This window comes from Cyrtonyx montezumae, unplaced genomic scaffold, assembly GCF_038088225.1.
Source record: "Cyrtonyx montezumae isolate F1298 unplaced genomic scaffold, pur_monq_1.0 scaffold_5, whole genome shotgun sequence".
NCBI classification, from domain to species: Eukaryota; Metazoa; Chordata; class Aves; order Galliformes; family Odontophoridae; genus Cyrtonyx; species Cyrtonyx montezumae.
This window is the reverse complement of record NW_027072056.1, coordinates 21971451-21987513: the sequence shown is the minus strand read 5'-3', so window position 1 is coordinate 21987513 and position 16063 is coordinate 21971451. Positions and strand designations below refer to the sequence as shown.

Below are 16063 nucleotides of genomic sequence, written 5' to 3'. Positions count from 1 at the left end.
TGCAGGACCGTGTCCCAGCCCCACGGGTACCCCACATGCACAGCCCCACAGCAGCCACGGTGTCCACAGCCACATTGCCTCCACTGCCCGCAGTTGAAAAATGTACTCAATTCAAAGTACATTTCTGTTTTCCAAAATGTTTTGAGAGTTGGTTTTAAAATAGAGGGGGATATGCAAGTCACTTTCTATTACTAGTCACAAAAATGAGTCCTATTCCGGCAAGAAGAGCTCTTCTGACTAAAATAGATGCCAGGCTTTTAAAGGACTTACGAGCTGGTGCAGAGTTTTCCTTCACACTTGCAGTTTCACCAAGAGCAAATGTTGTTGTGTGAGAGGAAGTGGTGGCAGAAAAATGCCTTGAAGAGCTTTTCTTTAATTGCAGGCACGTGGAGCTGTGTCACTATAGATCAGCCCTTGGGAGCACAGCTGTGGGGCTGGGCGCTGGTGTCCGGGCAGGTATGGGGCCAATGCCATGGGGTTGTGACATCGTGGTGTTCCCATGGTGTTCCTGAATCCCTGCAGCCCACGGTGTGCTGGGTTGGGGAGCATGGGAGCAGGGAGCCTTGGGTCCAGCAGCCATTGCTGCAGTGTGCAGCTCCTCCGGAGCACAGCTCTGTCAGTGTCTGCCCCAGTGCCAGCTCGGGTGGCTGTTCTATGAGCTCCCCTTGCTCAGCTCCCCAGGAGATGCACTTGTCTCCCTAAGCCCCTGCAGCATGCAAATCCAATTGAAGTTGTACCCAAGTTCCTGCCAGCTCAGCAATCTGCCTCACAAGTCTGAAATCTCACCACGTGGGCACATCTGTGCATTCTGACGGTGAGCCCAAGGTGAGGATTTCAAAGGGGAATATCAGAAAGTCCCGCCCTGGGCAAGTGCTTGGGCTGTGGAAGGTTTCTGCAGCGATGCTGGTTCAGAAATGTGTTCGGGATGCAGGAAGAAATAAGGTCACATTTCCTGGTGGTTAATTCAAAGCATGTTCAGCCGGTGAAGATGGACTGCTGGTGTTCAGCAAACGCAGAGACAGCCTCCAGCAAGGCAGGGAAGGCTGTGAGGAATGGAGCAGCAGGATGAAAGCAGCCATCCCAAATCCAAGTCCAGAAAATCCAATTCCTCATAAAGAAGCCCGAGAGAAACCTCGTGATACAGGAGGTTCCCGCAGAGCAGTACCCACAGCCACCCATGGTGCAGACCCAACAGCCTGCAGTGCAGAAAGGAGCCAAGCTTTATCCTCACACCTTGGTGGCTTTGCTCTGGGGCAAAGCTTTTGCAGAGCCCACAGGTGAAAGCAGCCGGGCACCAGTGGAATAGGAACGGTCGTGGCTGCTGGGAGCCTCATGTGGCACTGCCTCAGTGCAGCGGGGCGGGGATCTGTCCTCGGGGGAGGCTGAGCCCTGTCTTCCAGCCAGGATCTCTGCTCTTCTGAAAGGTGACACATCTGCCAGCAGTGGAATTATCAAGCGGTGAATTTCGCATCAGTGAGTAACCCAGAAATAGTCACAGTGTGCTAGGCTGGGAGCTGTGATGGGAATGGAGCTGAATCCAGCTCCAGTGTGGAAATTCCTCTCTTGGAGCTAAGGTATCCAGCTGGGAAGCAGCTCTCCAATGTGGGGCAAGCACGGCTGGGGAGCTGTTGTGCCTTGTAGCTGTGCTCCACTATACACCCCACGCTGGAGAAGTGCCCTTGGCATCCCTCTGTGTTCCTACTATGTCCCCAGCTTCAAGCTTGCTCTTCGCTCCCCCTCCTGACAGCCTCAGGGCTCTTGTAATTCCAAGGCATCTCCGCTCGTGTCAGTGCTCCCTTTTACACAATAGAAAAAGGATTACAAAAGGTCAAGGGCCCCGAAACGCACTGTGGCTGTGCTGGTGTCCCCGTGGGGCTGAGGGCACTGGGGCTGTGCTCACACTGCTAATGGGGACAGGCAAAGGGCACACAGCCGCTCGGTGCGGGGACAAGGAAGGATTATGCTTTGTTTTTTTTTTTTCTCTCATATCTCTTCCTTCAGAACTGCTCCTGTTGGGCTGTGAATCATCCTCAGCCACTGCTGGGAATGCCAAAGGAGCCTTGTGCTTTCTGGAGGAGAATTTTGGGAACTGCAGGTGGCCCTGTGCCGCTCCCACGTGTCCCGGCTGTGCCCTTGTCAATGCTTTTGGCCACTTGTGTGGCTGTGCTGCTGCTCTTGGCAATCCATGTGTCCTGCTCTTGGCCTTGCACCTTCTCCTGCACACACTGTGTCCCTCAGGCTGCTCCCAGCCCTGGATGCAGCAGAGCATTGCAATTTCCTGATGCTCTGGGATCAGTTTGCTGAGCACAAGCCCAGCTCCCTGCTGGCTGGGCACAGAGGAAACGATTCCTCTAGGGCTCATGAGGAGTGGCATTCCCAACCCTTGGACAATGATTATGAGCCCAAGCTCCTTCACATCCACCCCACTGGGAGGATGGGCATGGGGGAAGGCGGGTGTATTGAGGGAAGGTGTACCCAGTTCTGCATATATTTACTATTTATATGTAAAGAGAGAAAGAGCTCGTTGTTCTCATGTGGCTTAGGCACCCGAAGGCTCATTCCTGATCAGTCGATGCGTGACGCTGTCATGGTGGGTGGCAACCAGCCCACGGCAGTGCTGGAGTGGGGTGATCTCCGAGGTCCCTCCCAACCCAACCGTGCTGTGATCCATGCTGGCTGTCCCCAGTGTGTGTGTGTCTCAGCCCAGTGCTGAGCTGGGGGCTTCTCCTTGCGGGGCCCTGCCCAGTGCTCACCACCTCCTCGCGTGTTTAAGAAGCAGATTCACTTCGTGCTGAACAGTCTCAGTGCTTTTTTTGTTGTTTCTCGTTTCTTCTTTTCCTCCAGTAAAGATGCATTTTAATGAATTCTTGCAAAAAATAACTCTTCCAAAGCTTTAACATGGAAATCAGTCCTAGTCGGATTTTTCACTTGCATAAAGAAGCTTAATGATAAAATGAAGCCTATTTTCATTCTTATCATTATTATGTGGCACCAGAGCGTTTCGTGATAAGAAAAATACTTTTCCCAAAAGCTTTGAAATGCAATGAACGTGACAGGAAGGAGGAGGGCCCTTCCTGGGGCCGTGATGGCAGCGGGCTCCTGGCAGGGAACAGCTCGCTTCCCACAGCGTGGCAATGCAATGTGAGCCAGGAATACCTGTGCTTGTGGAAGAAATCTCATTTCTGTTCCAGCAGCAGCAGCTGTGCTTGGTTTCTATAGACTGGGAAGGTGCAGCCTTTCCTGAGACGTGGTTATTCTGCAGGAATAAATCCAGAAGACATCGTTAGAAATAACTTAGCATGCACTCAGAGGAAGCTGGTACATAGAAAAGTTGTAGTGAGGGAAAGAGCAAACCTCTGCAGGCAGAGCAGGGTCTCTGCCCTGGTTCTTGGCCAAGGGTGGGTGCGAGTGCTGGCCTCCAGCTCCAGGGAACTCACTTTGCTCATGTTTCAGCACTTCAGCACCTCTGAGCTCTTCCTGGCTTGGGCCGTGGTAGACACTGAAGCAGGGATTTGGGAAGTCTCAGTGCCTAAACCATGTGTTTCAGCACTGCCAGAGCAGTGCTCTCTGTTGCAAACCGCTCCTGGTGGCTCTGAACACACAGGCATTGGCACAGGAGCCTTTCCTATAATAACCAGTGGTTTTGGTCTTTGTAGGGACGTGGGTCACTTTTGGAGGTCAAATCTCAGACGAGGTAAGTGACTTTTGCTTTCAGTATAATGCATGTAGTAGAACTAAAGAGAGTGCTTATGGATAAAAGCGTGGCCAGCTGAGGAGCAGAGCAGGCTGTGGTGACAGCAAATGGCAGAGCGTTGGCACGCAAAGCAGCACAAGGCTCGTGCGTCTGCTACAGAATATCCTAATGAATCTGACATTTCCTGAGATCAGCTTTAATGAAAGCATCTCCCCCTCGAACGGCCTTCCCTCTGCTGCGCGGAGCAGTATTTCCATGTTGTGCCATTGGCAGTGCTTCCGCTCCAGGAGCAGGATTTGGAAAACTCTATTTTTGCAGACCACGTGTAATGATAGCTCGCAGGGTGTGGTGCCTCATGGTGAGCTCCCAGTGGTTTCATTTCCATCTGTTTCACTATTTGTATGGGAACTGTTGAATCATGGCCTGAACCACTGATGGATCACCTGAGGTGAGCACTGAGTCAGCCTCAGGAGCACAGGTGAAGGCAATGTACCTGTGTGACTGGAAGGAGTGGAGTCTGGCTCCACCTCTCCCAGACCCCATTTAAGGGCTGACCACCACTGAAGGTAGATCTCTTTTTTGGAGATCACTCCTTTGGAGTTTCCTACTGTGAGCCCAGGATGTGGGTGAGCATTTTTTCCCTTTATATTGATTGTCTCTTTTCCATCACAATAATCTATCTAACTACACTATCTCTAACATATATTGCCTATAATATCATTTGGTTTTATTCATTGTGTTAACCTCACACCTTATGCTATTTTTCCCTAATCAGATGAAAAAAAAGGAAAGGAGCTTGGGTTTCCCACCTGCTCCAGCCTCTGTTGCTGGTGTGCCTGCATGGGGCTTGCTGCTGGCCAGGTGTGCTGGGGCTGCTCATAACAAGCTGCCCTCTGTGTGGTGCCACAGCAGAAATCCCAAAATAACTCCTGCAGCAGGCGAGAGGCCCAGCATCCTCCTTTCAAAGGCTTTTCTCTCTTTGTAAGTGACTCGACCTTTGCTGGTATTTCTGATCGCAGCACATCACTGAGCTGCATCTATTCCTGTTTCTGGGTACTGTGGTCTGAAGCAAAAAAAGAGCTGTTTCAATGACAAATTTGGTTTCCTAGCTCTCCTTGTTTAGAATAAGTGCTCAGAACAAGAAGACAAATGCATTCCTGCACTAAACCCCATAGGTCCCTGGAGCAATTTCTGTAAAACTGTTAAATTCTTGGCGGCTTTCCCCTGAGTAGAGCCCAGTTCCTCCCATGCTCAGCCTGAGGGGGCCATGCAGCTCCGTGTCCCTGCTCGGGTCGGTGTGGTGGCACCGGGCAATCCACCACCCCGCAGCACTGCTCAGCCCAGTGTCCATCCCACAGGTGGCTGAGCAGCTGATGACCATCGCCTACGAGAGCGGTGTCAACCTCTTCGACACGGCCGAGGTGTATGCAGCTGGCAAGTGAGTCCCACGTTGGGTGGTTGGGCACACTGGGTCCCCGCTGCACTGAGGTCCTTCCCTGTGCCTCCTGGCATGGCTTTGCTTGGGAAAGCTCCTATGTAATGTGATCGCTTTTGGAGCATGCTTTAATAAGAGTCAACCCCACACCCAGCTGAAATGCATCGCTGTGCTGCCCCGAGCGCTCATTGGGAAACATCCTGAACAAATGACAGATCAGTGTCTGTCTCAGTGGTGATTAATGGTCCGTGATGGTGACAGCTCTGAAAACTCTGTGAGCAAGTAGCAGTTCCAGCACAGCTCATGCTTTACTGAACTACGAAAAGGAGAAGTCTGTTCCTGGCTGTTGGGGCATGGCGCCCTGTGCAAGACCACAGGGCTGGGGTGGCTGTGACATGGAGCTCTGCTTGCCCTGAGCTGCTCACATGGATTCTCTCTCTTCTGCAGGGCTGAGGTCATCCTGGGGAACATTCTCAAGAAGAAGGGCTGGAGGTACTGTACTGGAGCAGCAGGGACACGTGGGCATGATGCTGTGCATGGGCCAGCCATGGTTGGTGTGGGGCTCAGGAGGTGCCTGCAGAAAGCACTGGGCTCTGGGCAGCTCCATCAGTAGCCAGCCCTCCTACCTGCTCTGCATCGCTGCTGCTGGAGGGTGGGGGCTGTGTTTGCACAGGTAGGGACACCCTGGGTTGAGTGGTGCTGCTCTGCCCGTTACATGAGTGTGTACTGTGAGGGGCAGTGAGGGCTGCCCAAGGGGTGAGTGCCCCATCCCTGCTGACAGCCACAGCCAGGGGATGGGCTCTGGGCACCTGGTGGAGCTGCAAGTGTCTCTGCATCGCAGGGGGTGGGACTGATGGTCACTGAAGATCCCTTTCAATCCAAACCCTGTACGTTCATCCTCATTTCTGTGCATGGAGCAGCACAGCAGCTTATCTGTGCAGCAGGTCTGTGCATGCACGTAGGGCTGTGTATTAAGAATGCAAAGCTGTGATGGACCTTCATCTCGGCCGCCTGGTAGGAGATGATACCTCATGTAAATTAAGCACATTAGCATATGTGGTGTCATTTTAAGAGCATTTACATAATCTTTAAGGCTCTCCCCTGTGTGTGTCATAGCCTGCAACCGAAGAGTGGTCCCGGTGGTGTTCTCACAAAAACAAATGCCCCTGTTCTGGGGGAAGGATGCTCACTGGGAAATATTCCACAGTGAAGCCCAGCGAATCCCAGACAACTTGTTATGCTCATACAGTTTTGCAGTAGTATGCTGATGATAAATATTTGATCTACTGTCACACTGGAGTCTATAAATCATCAGCAAATGTTTCTCTCCTGGGGTTCTAATGCCTGAGGGAGTGCTCTGTGCCCTCCTCTGGGAGGGGGACACTGCCTTGGAGGTGGGTGGGCTCCTGCATGGGCTCTTCTGGGAGGATTTTATTTAACAACAGTTTTTCTATTCTGTTCCTAGGCGTTCCAGTCTGGTCATCACAACAAAGCTGTACTGGGGTGGAAAGTAAGTTCAGCAGTGTGGAGAGATGCCTGCTGCCCTGGGGCTGGGGCTGTCACTCCTTGCTCTGTGCCTGGCTGGGATGTGGGACCTCATTTCTTCCTGCTGGTGGCTGGCACCTCAGCCCCCTAACTGCACTCTTTGCCTTTGCAGGGCTGAAACAGAGAGAGGGCTCTCAAGGAAGCACATAATTGAAGGTGGGTGCTACACCTGGCTGTGCCCCAGGCTTTTTGCTGTGCCAGAACTCTGAATTGCAGCCAGGATCCCTATAGGGCTGCTGGTGGTCACTGGTGCAGTGAGCACAGCCCCACACATGCTGCATTCCTTCTTCATCCATCCCCACTGTGCATGGGACTGGGGCTCAGGGCTGCTGCAGGCTGGATCAGCACGGCAGTGTTTTGCAGCTGGGACCCAAACAGAGCAGTGCCCATGCTTGGTAAGTGGAGCTGAGTGGGGAGTGTTCAGAGAGCGGGGACATTGCCCTAGGAAGCATTCCTCACTTTGTGTTTGTGGATCTCTGTGGCGTCAGCATATCGGGAATGCTGTCAGCGGGGTGGGTGACCTCAAGGTGCAGTGTCTGCCTGTGGGCAGCTCTGCATCTGACCCGACTCTGCTGTTCTGTGAGAAATCACTTTGCAAGATGACCAGCAGATGAGATAATTTCACAGGATGAAGTATCGAACAGCGTCAAGGTCGATGATAGCTGTTTTCTGTAACACACTCAGCAAAAACAGCCATTTCTTGGATCTCCAAGTCTAAGGAATGTTTTCAGAAGGCTCTATTTTGGCTTCTTCTTCATGAACATTCATAAAAAACATTTTGTTCCTGGGAAGGTTGGTAGAAAGTAAGCGTTAGGACATCTCTGCATCACACACACATGGACGTGGGCTCCTGGCACCCACTGCCTCCATGCAGAGCCCACGAGGGAGGACTGCGTGGCCCACAGTGGGGTTGGGTTGTGGGGACTTCAAGTCTTTTCCAGCTGTGATTCTCTATTGCATTGCACCTCTTGTGTTGCTGCTGACCCTGGGTTCCTGTTGCTTTGTCCTGGCAGGGCTGAGGGCCTCCCTGCAGCGGCTGCAGCTGGAGTATGTGGACGTGGTCTTTGCCAACCGCCCAGATAACAACACCCCGATGGAAGGTCAGTGACAGCTGTAATCAAAGGTTTTCCTGCGACTGATCCTGGCTTACAGGCTTATGCCTCTGATGGTAGGAAATGAAAAACAAATCTTTGTTAAATATTCAGGCTGGGCAGCTTGAATATGAAACGGTTCTTTCATGAAATCCTGGAGTCCTATATGCTTACATTCACAGGAATTTGTATGTCTTAAATGGAAATAGACATTTCCTTTAAACCCTGATGGTGGCTGTAACGTTCCTTCCCATACTTCCCACTCTGATCCCTCCACATGAGGCTGAAATGTATGTTTGCTTTAAGGAAACCTCTATGCCAGGTGACCATCCTGCCTCTAGCTGGGGGGTGAGAGGGCCCACACTGCATCCCCTTCCCGTCACTGGGTGCCCTATATCTGCCTGCTTCCTTCTGGCTGCACTGAGCAGAGCTCGGAGCCGTGCAGGCAGTGGTGTTTGCTCTGCTCAGCGATGGCCATTGCAGGGGCAGTGCTGTGCTGGGGGATAGCTGTGCTCCTTCCCACGTGCAGGGCTGCTGAGCTCTGGCACTGACAGCATTTAAGCAGCTCAGCACAGAGCTCCCAGGCTGCAGCTTGGCAGCAGCATACAAACTGTGGGGCTCGGTGAGATTTTCAGCAGGGTGAGAAAAGGGGCGCCTGCATTATGAATGGTGCAGTGTTTATTCTTCCCATGTTCTTCATGCTTTTTTTTATGGTTCACCTACTAAGCCACTTCTATCCCAGAGCATCTGCTGGGCCATCTGTCGGTTCGGCAATATCTGGCACGCGTGCTAAGTGCTAAGCTACCTTCACAAGGCACAGTCCCAGCTATGCTCTGTGTCCTTACGTGGCCACGCTTTCCCTGTGAGTGAAGGGCTGCTCCCAGCTCTGCTAAAAGCCACGTCCTGGGTGTGCAATGCATGCTGCATCCCCTGTGTGCAGCTGCAGGGATGCAGGTGGCTGAAGGCAATGCAGCCACAAGTGTTGCTCAAAGCCACAGAGTGCTTTAGGAAGGACAGGGACACCCTTTGTGTGATCTGCAGCGGGGATCCTCGCTGGGGGATGGTGTAGCTTGCATCCCGAGGGTGAACCATCTATAGGTCACCTTGATGTGGCTGCTGGTTACATATAGTGCCAAATGATGGTGAACCTGCTCGAGCGGGCAGCGTGGCTGTGGGTTGTGAAACACAACTGGAGAAATGAGAGGAAGAATGGTAAATGTTTATCACGTTATTTCCATGCAAGTAGGTGAGGTCGGAGGGGGAACTGTCCCGGCCTGAGCTCATGGCATGGGGCACTGCCATGCAGCAGGGCTCTCTGGTTGTCTGGCTGCAATGCAGACAGGCTCAGACTCCCGGTGCCACTGTGCTTGTCTCTGTCCTGATGAGCTGTCAGCTCTGGGCATTAAAAACTTCACTCAGAAGATATCCCTTTTCTGATCAAAGGAGATATCTGCAATCTGCTCTGGCGGGTGCTCCTCTCCTGTGCCCTCACGCTGCATTAGCCCAGAGGAGATGTGATCCCAGGCTGCAGCACAGATGTTTCCCTCAGCCTGGGCAATGCGTGCGGCCGAGCAGAAGGCAGCACAGTGGGGCGCAGCTGGACAGCCCCACACCAGGCAGTGTGCCCACCCACTGGGGCACGGAGCTGCCTCGGGTCAGTACTGCCTGGCTGCAGGCTGTGCCCCCCCTTGAAGTGACGATGTTACTGCCATCCAGCCCTGAGCTGCCCGGATGGGAGCTGTTCACTGACTGTCCAGAGGCGTCCCCGTGGGGGAAGGATCTGGTAAACAAGAGCAGCTATAAATATTCTAGGTTGGCTGCTGTCCTTTTGAAAGAACAGAGGTGGGAGAAATGACAACCACCATGGGCCAAAGCATGTAAGAGGTGTATGATGGAACACCCATAAAAATCCCTAAGTGATCATATGGCTGAAATAGAAACCCATCAGCAGTGAGAAGTGGGTGCTCGGGTGGAGGGAGGAATTCCCATACAGGATTACTCTGTGGAAACCCCACAGCTTCACCCCTGCACTGTCGGTGCTCAGCCTGGTGCTGTGCTGGGGAGGCAGCTTGCTGGCCATGCCTGCCCAGAACAGGATGGCCTAGGAGTGGAGGAAAGGGAGGATCTGGAGGAGAAAACAAAACAGGAGAACAATATCTGCCATCAGAGAGCTTCACTGGGGAGAAAATCAGTGCTTCCACCAGGAGTTCTGCCCTCTTGGTAGGAAGAGAGGCACCCATGAAGAGGCATGCTGTCTCTTTTAGAGTCCTCCAGGCATTATAAATGGAGGCTTTGCAGTGTTTAGCTGCTTGTCACTGCTTGCAGGAGGAATCTCACAATAACCTCCAGATTGGCTTTGTAAGCGACTCTCTGCCGAGCTATTTTTTCCCTCATGAATAGGATGAGAGCTCTCTTGGTATGAAAGGCAGCTCCTCTCAATCTCCAGGCAGTGATGGCCAGCGTTGTTTCAGCAGCCCCAGTGAGTGCTTTGCAGACAGACTCACAGCAGTGCTGGGTGGGCTGGGGGCTGCAGCATGGCCCGGGCTGTCTCTCACAGCTCTCCCAGGGAAGGGCACTCTGCAATCTGGCAGTGCTGCTGGGTGCGGGGGCCTCGTGTCTTCCCAGTACTGGTGACTAAGGACTGTTTTCTTCTGCTTCCCAGATCCGCTCGGTGTATTTTTGTCAGTCTGAGTGATGCGCTGTTCATGGCTCACATCACCCATGAGGGTAAATAATTTTGGGGGCCATTTTTCAGCGCTGTTTTGTTGCTGGGAGGATTGGATTGCTCAACAAGAACCCATCCAGCCATGGCTTGGCATGAAGGGGGGAAGTGGAGGAGGTGTGAGTATGTTGTGCTGAAGGAGGAAGATGAACACAGGGTGGGAGGATGGCCCATCCTGCATCCTCAGTGTGGGGCTGGGGCCCTCTTCTGCCCCGTGCATCTGCTATCTGCTCCTCTTATCCTGTGAGCCACCCCAGAGGGAAGAGTTTTCAAGCTGGTAAAGCCTCATCAAAGCAAAGCAGCAAATAGAGCTGGAAGAGCCCTGAGTGCCAGGCTCACTTCTGCTGACCTGAGTGGTTCTCACCCACTGTGAGCCCTCACTCATAGCCGTGTTCCCCAGGAGTGGCAGGAGAGTCCTTGGGGGCAGCAAGGGGCAGGAGGTCCAGAGCTGAAGTGGCAGCAGGTTACAGCTGTGCGTGCAGCAAGGTGCCCAGCAGAACAGCTGTGCTTTCCCAGCAGTGTCCCAGTGGCCTAATGCAAAGAAGCGGGAGCTAATATATACTCTTGGTAAATGGAACAGAGTGTGATTACTTTTATTTTTGGTCTTTTTGTTCATTTTTCGGCCATACTGCCCTCTAGTGATACATTTTAGGAGGAATGGTTATTACGGGATAATATTTAGACAATAACCAGTTGGACAAAGTTCTAAAACAGTGAGACAAGCATCGTTATGCTTCCCCTGCCAGCCATTTCCCTCTGCTGGCTGGATGGTGAAGTGAGACAGCAAGCTTAGCTCCTTGCTGCTGTGGGCTGGAGCTGCTCTGGCTGCAGCACCTGCAGCTGTGGGTCCGGCCCCAAATCCACATGCAGAGACGGTGGCTGCATCCCACACTGCCAGCAGCTGCAATGGTAGCACTCTGGCGTGCAGGAGCAGATGGGGGTGACACGAAGTTGTCAAACATTTGTCTTTTTCCCTTAGAAATCGTCCGAGCAATGACACACGTCATAAACCAAGGCATGGCCATGTACTGGGGAACGTCACGCTGGAGCGCAATGGAGATCATGGTAAGGCAGAGCTGTAAGCCAGCAGCAGCCAGCACGTCTCCAAGACCCCATCCTCCTGGGGCTGCTCTGTGGGGTGTGTGTGTCACTGTGTGTGTGAGTGATGTGTTTCTTGCCTGGCCTCCCCCAGGAAGCCTACTCAGTGGCCCGGCAGTTCAACATGATACCGCCCGTGTGCGAGCAGGCCGAGTACCACCTCTTCCAAAGGGAGAAAGTGGAGGTTCAGCTGCCAGAACTGTACCACAAAATCGGTAAACTTGCAGCCAAGCACTTGGGTTATTTCACTGAGAGAGAGAAAAAAGGGAGGGCTGCACCTGAGGGCGTGGAGGGGAAGAGTCCTGGACTTTGTGTGAGCAGAGAGGGCAACCTGCATGATGAGAGGAGTAAGCAAGGCAGCTTCTGACAGCATGATGCTCTCAGTGCCCTCTAAGGGACTGAGGAGCCCTGGCAGTGCTGTACCAACAGCAGCAGCTGCTGCTCTCTGGGCTGAGAGCGTGGGTCCTGCTGCAACCCAGAGGTCTCCTGGCTCTGTGACTTTGTCTGCTCTCTGCAGGGGTGGGTGCGATGACGTGGTCTCCCCTCGCCTGCGGGATCATCTCAGGGAAATACGGCAACGGGGTCCCCGAAAGCTCAAGGGCTGCCCTGAAGGTACTGGTGCCATTTGTTTGGGAGAAGGGGACGTGCTGCAGTGCTGAGGGCAGGCAAAGGGCAGGAGAAATCCAGCCCTGTTGCTGGGGGACTCGAGCAAATGAGCTGAAAAGGAAGGTCAGCTTGCACTGACATGCTTACAAGGGGGATGAATTTCAAGTTGGGTACCTCACAGTGTTTCTAATTTGTTTTCAATGCGAAGGGCACGTTTCAAGACAAAGTCTGGGCAATTTACTGCAGGCTAGCCCAGAAGGCAGCGTTTCCCAGAGGGATCTGAATTATGTTGGTGGGAATGAAAGAGGATCAAATATCAGGTCTGGGTATGGGAGAACTGAAATCTCAGCTCCTTCTCATTACCTTTCTAATCCTGAAAGGAAATGGTAAACCTTGAACAAAGTCAGATATCCTCTCACTTTTTTGGGGTGTGGAGAAAGGATGGGTGTCAAAAGTTGACCAATATTTCACCCTTTTCCAATTGCCATTGGATCCAGTCATCCAAATGTAATCTTAGGGGTTAGAGCTTCAGGTGAGTGTGCAAAGGCAGAGCACTACAGTAGCAGGAGGGGACACCCTACACATTGCTGCATTGGCTGCCATTCACCCCCTGGGGGTTTTCAGAGGCGTTTCTATTTGCCCCAACCCTTCAATTTGGGAAGGTTAAAACCAACATCTGACTGCAGTGTAATTCCCCTCCAGTGCTACCAGTGGCTGAAAGAAAAAATCATAAGCGAGGAGGGAAGAAAGCAGCAAACGAAGCTGAAGGACCTCTCGCCCATTGCGGAGCGCCTTGGCTGCACACTACCTCAGCTAGCAGTCGGTAAGGGGAGCAGGGAGCAGGGGTGCTGTCTCGAGCAAAGGCACTCAAGTGCTGTTTGCTTTTGTCAGAAATGCACAGCTTAGCTGGCATCTTCGTAGCAACAAGGGAAATACTCTGAGCTGAAGATTCAGTGGTTGACAGATGAGCACAGATGAGCTGCACAAACCTGGGAGGCTGCAGGTGCTCTGTGCTCCAGGCATTTGCTCTGGGGTCAGCAATGGCTACAGAAGTGGAAACTAAAAAAGCTGTGCTGTCTTTCAAACAGGACTGAGGGCAGCTTTCTCTTCAGAGGTATCTGTAGATGAGTTGGGTTTTTGTATGTTTGTTTGTTTGTTTGTTTTTTGACACTGGAAAAGTACAAGGCAACCAGAAAAGGGCTAAAGTGAGAAAATGTGAGGGGCGTGCTTCCCGTGGATTGAGTAGTCCTGAATTATTTAGCTGAGAGAGGAATCAGATCAGGAAGGAGACCAGACCATAAAACAATGAATGATGTAGATGCAGCAAAGCAGGCATTCACAGTCCTTATTTAGTGGAAACAAGAACAATCCGATGAATGAAAGACAGCACACTTAAAAATGGAAAAGGGAGATATTGACATGCTGCATAATCATCCTGTTTAATGGGATTAGAAATGACTCAGATGTAACCTGGCAAATGATGACTTCTGAAAATAATAGTGCTCTTCTTCAAATAAACAGAGAAGGTCCAACAAATATGGGATTGGCAGTAGTGCAGAGCTGAGCCCCGTTCCTGACCATCCTGTGCCTTTGTTTGCAGCGTGGTGTCTGAGGAATGAGGGGGTGAGCTCTGTCCTTCTCGGATCTTCCAATCCAGAGCAGCTGATCGAGAACCTCGGAGCCATACAGGCAAGTGCCAGAAGTGCTGCGTTTCATCCACAGGCATTGACAACAGTGCCCTCTTAAACGAGCCTCACCACTTGGTGCGCTGTTTCAGCCCCAGTTGCACATGCCACTCAGGCAAAGCTATAGCACCGCACCGTGGCTTGTAGCCATCCACGCCCAGCACGCTTCGCTTTGTCTGAAGGCTTACTTAAGGCAAGCAAGTGAAGTGATGTCGAGATGCATCATGCTGTATTCCACACTAAATCTTCAGTGTTAGTAAGAAGAAAAGCACAGGCCCATGTCATTGCTGTGGACCTTTATTATCCTGTTGCTTTTCACAAATAAGGGCTTCCCTGGATGCTGCTGCCACCTGCTTTGTGCTATTGTTGGGTGCATGAAGAGTTTAGGGCAATGGTTTATGTGACTGTCTCACAGGGTGAAGTCGCTACAATTATTTCTTTAAGGGAGAAAGATATCAAATAAACGCTTAAGTATGTCACACATGCACACAGAAGAATAAAAAATAAAATAAAATAGAACAGAGGAAAATTACTTGATGAAATTTAAATTTGGAAAAAAAAAAAACAACAAAACACAGCCACCTTTAGTGGAAACCTAATTAAATGTCAGGTTTCTTCCACCCCTAGGTTCTTCCAAAGATGACATCACACGTTGTAAATGAAATCGATAACATCCTGGGAAATAAACCCTACAGCAAGAAGGACTACAGATCATAATGCAATGCATGAATCACCCGGACTGCATGGTTTGAGAAGTGCTCTGTACAGAAGTCCTGAGTTAATATCAGGTCATTAGAGTCATTCAGCAGCTTGCAGCTCCACGTCTGCTGTTACTGGATCCTTCAAGGTGTGCTGTTGCTACCAATCCACAGTGAAATCGGAAAGCACAGTTGATCTCCTCCTCCTCAAGCAAGAATAATGTATTTTCTTACCTTTGACTGACTTTGTTAATTTTTACTTTCCTCTTAGCACCTCATGCTTGTGCCGTGGAAAAATACGTAAAGCAAAAAAAAAAACTTGTAACCTTCAGGTACTTGGTAATTAAAGAAGGATGTACAGATCTATTTTTTCAATGAAGAAAAGCCAGATACAACTTCAGGTTTTAATAAAGCCACATTTGGGAAATCTCAACCACAGAGTTTCTTCAGTTAGGTTAAGAGGCAGAATAGGTAAGTTCCAATTTTCCATTTGCTTTTTGATGCTGGACACGCTACAGATTTTGTTCGTAACTGAATAATGGACTTAAGTGGGAGAACTGAATAGAAGTTACACAGCTCAACTCCTAACTAAGCAATTAATTATTCTGTCCGTGGAGTGTTCCTCAGCAGTATCTTTGAGTAGAGGCAGAAGAGCACAGTTAGAAAGCTCCAGGATGCACATCAGGCTAGCACCACACTGCAGTTTGCAATGTTTTAACTCTAGGTAAACTCGAAACCAAGAAAGCCATGGTGAGTTTTTTGCATTTTATAGAAACCTGCCTCTACTTTTGCCTGCTTGTAGACATAGCTATGGCTAACCTTAATACTCCCGAGCTTCTGAGGATGTAGATATTTATATAACATGTAGCTGCTGAAAAATGACAGACAAAATCAGGTATGTACACTGGTAGAAGGCGATATTTGCTTTAACTTGTTCTGGAATCAGGCATAATTAGTGTTCTTAGAACACATCTTAAACAGGTAGTTCTTTTGTGAGCATTTCATCCCTCTACAGGAGTTGATAGTCAATGTTTATCTGTTAATTTGCCCATCTTGAGAACCATATCATATTTTACTCTGTTTGCTTTGTAAAGTGCACCTATGATTTCAGCAATCCCTCCACCCTGGTACTGAATCACACACTTTAGGAACACGCTTCCTAGAGGGTACAGCTCTGTACAGTATTTGTAGGACCCTGTATTCAGCCCCCAACCTTCAGGATATCTGCAGCGTGTGCGCAGTGCTCACGTGAACAGATGGGAATACTTGACTTGTTTCCTCCTGTATCTATTCTAACAAGCTATGGTATGCGTAAATGAACTTAGCTCTGTATAGCAAGAAATGCAATTTGACTTTGACTTCTGCTTGGACAAAATAAAAGCATTTTGTGCAACTAATTATATTCTTAGAGATCCATTACTGGGAGTGACACCAACTGTGGTGAAACACAGCCATGGACCATGGGGGGAAGCTGCCCTGCAGCTGTGCC

At 50.8% G+C, this 16063-nt stretch overlaps 1 protein-coding gene across 2 annotated transcripts in view; it reads left to right on the top strand.

Annotated features, from left to right (window-relative positions):
- The window catches only part of KCNAB1 (potassium voltage-gated channel subfamily A regulatory beta subunit 1), a 32953-nt gene extending 17148 nt beyond the window's left edge, over positions 1–15805 (top strand). For both annotated transcript variants that reach the window (XM_065748277.1, XM_065748278.1), the window contains exons 3-14: positions 3657–3694; positions 5053–5132; positions 5577–5621; positions 6595–6639; positions 6787–6830; positions 7688–7774; positions 11467–11552; positions 11680–11800; positions 12103–12197; positions 12894–13014; positions 13792–13880; positions 14504–15805. In XM_065748277.1, coding sequence (XP_065604349.1) covers positions 3657–3694; positions 5053–5132; positions 5577–5621; positions 6595–6639; positions 6787–6830; positions 7688–7774; positions 11467–11552; positions 11680–11800; positions 12103–12197; positions 12894–13014; positions 13792–13880; positions 14504–14593 — 941 coding nt within the window. In that variant the 3' untranslated portion in view covers positions 14594–15805. The remainder of the gene's footprint in view (positions 1–3656; positions 3695–5052; positions 5133–5576; positions 5622–6594; positions 6640–6786; positions 6831–7687; positions 7775–11466; positions 11553–11679; positions 11801–12102; positions 12198–12893; positions 13015–13791; positions 13881–14503) is intronic.
- Positions 15806–16063: the final 258 nt, after the last annotated feature.